The 3,012-nt window shown below is 38.0% G+C and overlaps 1 protein-coding gene across 2 annotated transcripts; it reads right to left on the bottom strand.

Annotated features, from left to right (window-relative positions):
* Positions 1 to 324: 324 nt before the first annotated feature.
* Positions 325 to 2,573, bottom strand: LOC148852200 (putative B3 domain-containing protein Os03g0621600). Of its 2 annotated transcripts, none has more exons than XM_088947023.1 (4): positions 2,136 to 2,573; positions 1,630 to 1,978; positions 1,431 to 1,564; positions 325 to 915 (listed from the first exon to the last, which is right to left on the bottom strand). In XM_088947023.1, the coding sequence occupies exons 1-4, from the start codon at positions 2,247 to 2,249 to the stop codon at positions 556 to 558; spliced, it is 957 nt and encodes a 318-aa protein (XP_088803149.1). In that variant the 5' UTR covers positions 2,250 to 2,573; the 3' UTR covers positions 325 to 555. The 2 variants fall into 2 exon arrangements, with proteins under 2 accessions (XP_088803149.1, XP_088803150.1); XM_088947024.1 differs by having other exon boundaries at positions 1,630 to 1,975; positions 2,136 to 2,569.
* Between the last annotated feature and the right edge of the window lie 439 nt (positions 2,574 to 3,012).

Below are 3,012 nucleotides of genomic sequence, written 5' to 3'. Positions count from 1 at the left end.
ATTGCTGTTAACATTATATGGTGCCACCATCTGTCCCTAACACAAGGGACACTTCACATGTGAGGAACCAACAGCACTGTTTTTCATGAATGCTTCTCAGATCTAGACATGTATGCCCTCGTGTTAGGGAAAAATGGCAGCACCATATAATGTTAAATATGAATCCATGCTGACAATGTTAATTTCAGTAAGCTTCCCACTCAATCTGTTTAGGGAACCTTTTTTTCCTTCTTAATTCCTCAAACTGAATGAATATGAAACTTTGTTGAACAGATTAAAGCGGTAACTTGAACCATTTATTCTACCCATGTAACCAATCTCAAATGATTAAGATGATCCAATGGAAATTAGATTCAAAAGTGTCCAAATGAAGAAACATTTTAGGAAAGAACTTGACTCTTTCTCCGTTGGCATTTTTTATATAGCATGAAGAGTACGGAGAAAGGTTTCCAAAAGCACCCACTAAGTAACATTAAATACTAGATAATCTTCCTCTAAACCTAGCAAACCTCCTATGCTGAAGATGTTCCTCCACTTTTTTTTTTTTTCCTTTCCTTACCACAGCAGTGACTTAGATACTGCAATAACAGAACCTTTTTGGCTTGTAATAGATGAGACTGGTACTGCAATCCCAGTCTTGTTGTTTGATGCCTGTCGTTTGGTTGATCCCATTGCTCGGAATATATTGACACATATTGAATTGCCTATTCCATGGCAGAACTCAAAGCTGCAGGCATCACCTTCAAGTAAACTATTTGCTTTAGAAAATTCACCCCACCCATCTGACAGAACAACACGACCATCTCTCCTGAAACAGACTTTCACTGGCCATGGCCTCCCTTGAGGATCCCAAAGCAGAACCATTTTCACCTTGCTTGCAAGGCAAAACTGTCTTGCTACAGCACTTGGAATCGTCTATCATCCAATACAAAAGCAAAAAAAGTGAGAAAAAACATACTGAAAGCAGGATTTTTATTTGTCAACAGTGAGTGGGTGAATTGGACCCATTTCCTTATTTATGGAACACCTTCCCAACCCCATTTGATTAGAGCCAGGGCCTTGTTTGTTGTCCCAAGCCCTTATCTATGGGTGATCAGGTTGTAGGCTTGTAGCCATTGACATACCTGATACCTCTTCTGGTTGATCTAGAGGATTCAGGTATAGATTTTAATGAATTTTCTGTCTTTTGTTATAACTTCTCTGGAAAAATAAAAATATAGAACAGAGTAGTTCTACAACTATGCTTGTATCTAAAAATAAATATACTTCAAATCTGCAAAGTCAATATCAGGAATTTGTAGCATCTTCGAATATGAAATGCTTCCCTTCTTCCAAATCGTTTTTCCTTATTTCATTTTTTAAACAAGGGATTAGCTCATTAGGCTGAACATTCAAATGAATCTGGATATTAATTAGGATAAGAAACTGACCATGTAATATCTTCTAGAGTTTCTCCAAACTCCAATAAAATATGGAAACTCTGTTTTGTATGAACAGGCAGCTTCAAACCCTCCATTTCTTCCATTCTTGATAATAGGCTTTCTGTTTGGCTTGACACATCCACCTTCAAATATGATGCAAAGTCATATTTTACTAAAAAGAACTAAACTTTTACCGTAAAAGAAGTACCTGTTTCCTTGGTGACTTTGGGCATCATTTTGCCTTGCTTTCCATTCGTTGGGTGGGAAACACTTGCGCTCTGAATCTGGGCTACAGGTGGTAAAGGCATTTGTTTCTCACAAGCACTTCGGTCGTATATCTTAACACTGAACTTTGAATTGCCATGGTAGCTGAAAACTAAAAGGTTTCCAACCACCAAATCATGATGTTCCACAAAGCTCTGCCAACCCTTTTGGAAATAGAATCTTTTCTCAATCTTTTTCACAGTTACAGGCCAACATTTTCCGGTCGGACTTCTAATGATGGATCTTCTGGGCACTGATCTATTGAAATGCTTGATAAAAGGTGGTGGTATCTGCTACAAAATTAAAAGTCGTTCGGCCAAAAGAAGAAATGGTAAATCTAAGCGTAGAGTAGAATGAAGAACAAAGCAGCACCAGAAAGGGTAAAGGAACTAGACATGTTCAGATAAACTGGAGAATGGAAACTAAAGAGCTTCTGCTTGATATTCTTACCAGCAATTTGGAGTAGTGAGAGGGGAGCAAGACCTTGAAAAAGGAAGGCCTCTTGCGTCGAGAACACTTTGTAGTATTACCCAGTTGGGTTGAGCACCGATACTTGGTCATCATCTCCGGCTTTAACAGGGTGGTTATTCTTCGAAGCACATAGATCAGGGGAAGACTAGTTAACTGGTTAGAAAACCTCAGCCTCCTCCTCGTCCTCTATAATCTGAACTCTTGAAGGGTGATTTGCTGTGACCGATGAGACTTAAACGCAGCATTTTTAGGCGACTTGAAGCTTACTCAGGAGCCCAAAGTCCAATGAAGCTTGATGCCTTGACGAACGAGGCAACGAGCCACATCTCTCTCCGTATTTATATTAGGGATGGAAATACTTTCGGTGTGGCAGAGATTCTTTACCCATTAAAAAAAAATGAATCCACTGCAATAGCTAAAGTCACAATTTGGTGTCCAAACTTAAAAATGCGACGATTCGAATAGTATCCAAACTTTCAAAATATAACAATTCAGTACTTATCATTAATCAATCCGTTAATGAATAGTCTCAAATTCTATATTTTTTTAATCAGTCACCAACTTTTTTGAATAGAAGAAGGTAGGATTTGAGATGTTCAATTTTTTGTCATATTTGGATGGTTGATAAAAAGAATTAGATGGCATTCGAAGGGCATTTTTGACTTTTCAAATGCCATTTAACGGCTGATTAATGAACTGGTTAAGACAAATACTAGATTGTCACATTTTGAAAGCTTGGGTACTGGATTGTCACATTTTGAAAGCTTGACTATTGGATTGTCACATTTTAAATTTCAAGGACCAAATTGTCACTCGAGCCAAAGTAGAAGGTACTGATCGGGAATTTTCCCATCTT

Source organism: Nelumbo lutea, chromosome 5 (genome assembly GCF_056320005.1).
Source record: "Nelumbo lutea isolate HS-2025 chromosome 5, American lotus-T2T, whole genome shotgun sequence".
NCBI lineage: Eukaryota > Viridiplantae > Streptophyta > Magnoliopsida > Proteales > Nelumbonaceae > Nelumbo > Nelumbo lutea.
This window is presented reverse-complemented; position numbering and strand designations above follow the sequence as displayed.

Excerpts from the sequence above, each read along its gene's own strand:
- LOC148852200 (XM_088947023.1), bottom strand. The coding sequence starts at position 2,249 with ATGATGACCAAGTATCGGTGCTCAACCCAACTGGGTAATACTACAAAG. Across the intron at positions 1,979-2,135 it reads CTCACTACTCCAAATTGCTG|CAGATACCACCACCTTTTAT; the intron begins GTAAGAATATCA and ends TTAATTTTGTAG. Across the intron at positions 916-1,430 it reads ACTCTAGAAGATATTACATG|ACGATTCCAAGTGCTGTAGC; the intron begins GTCAGTTTCTTA and ends ATTGGATGATAG.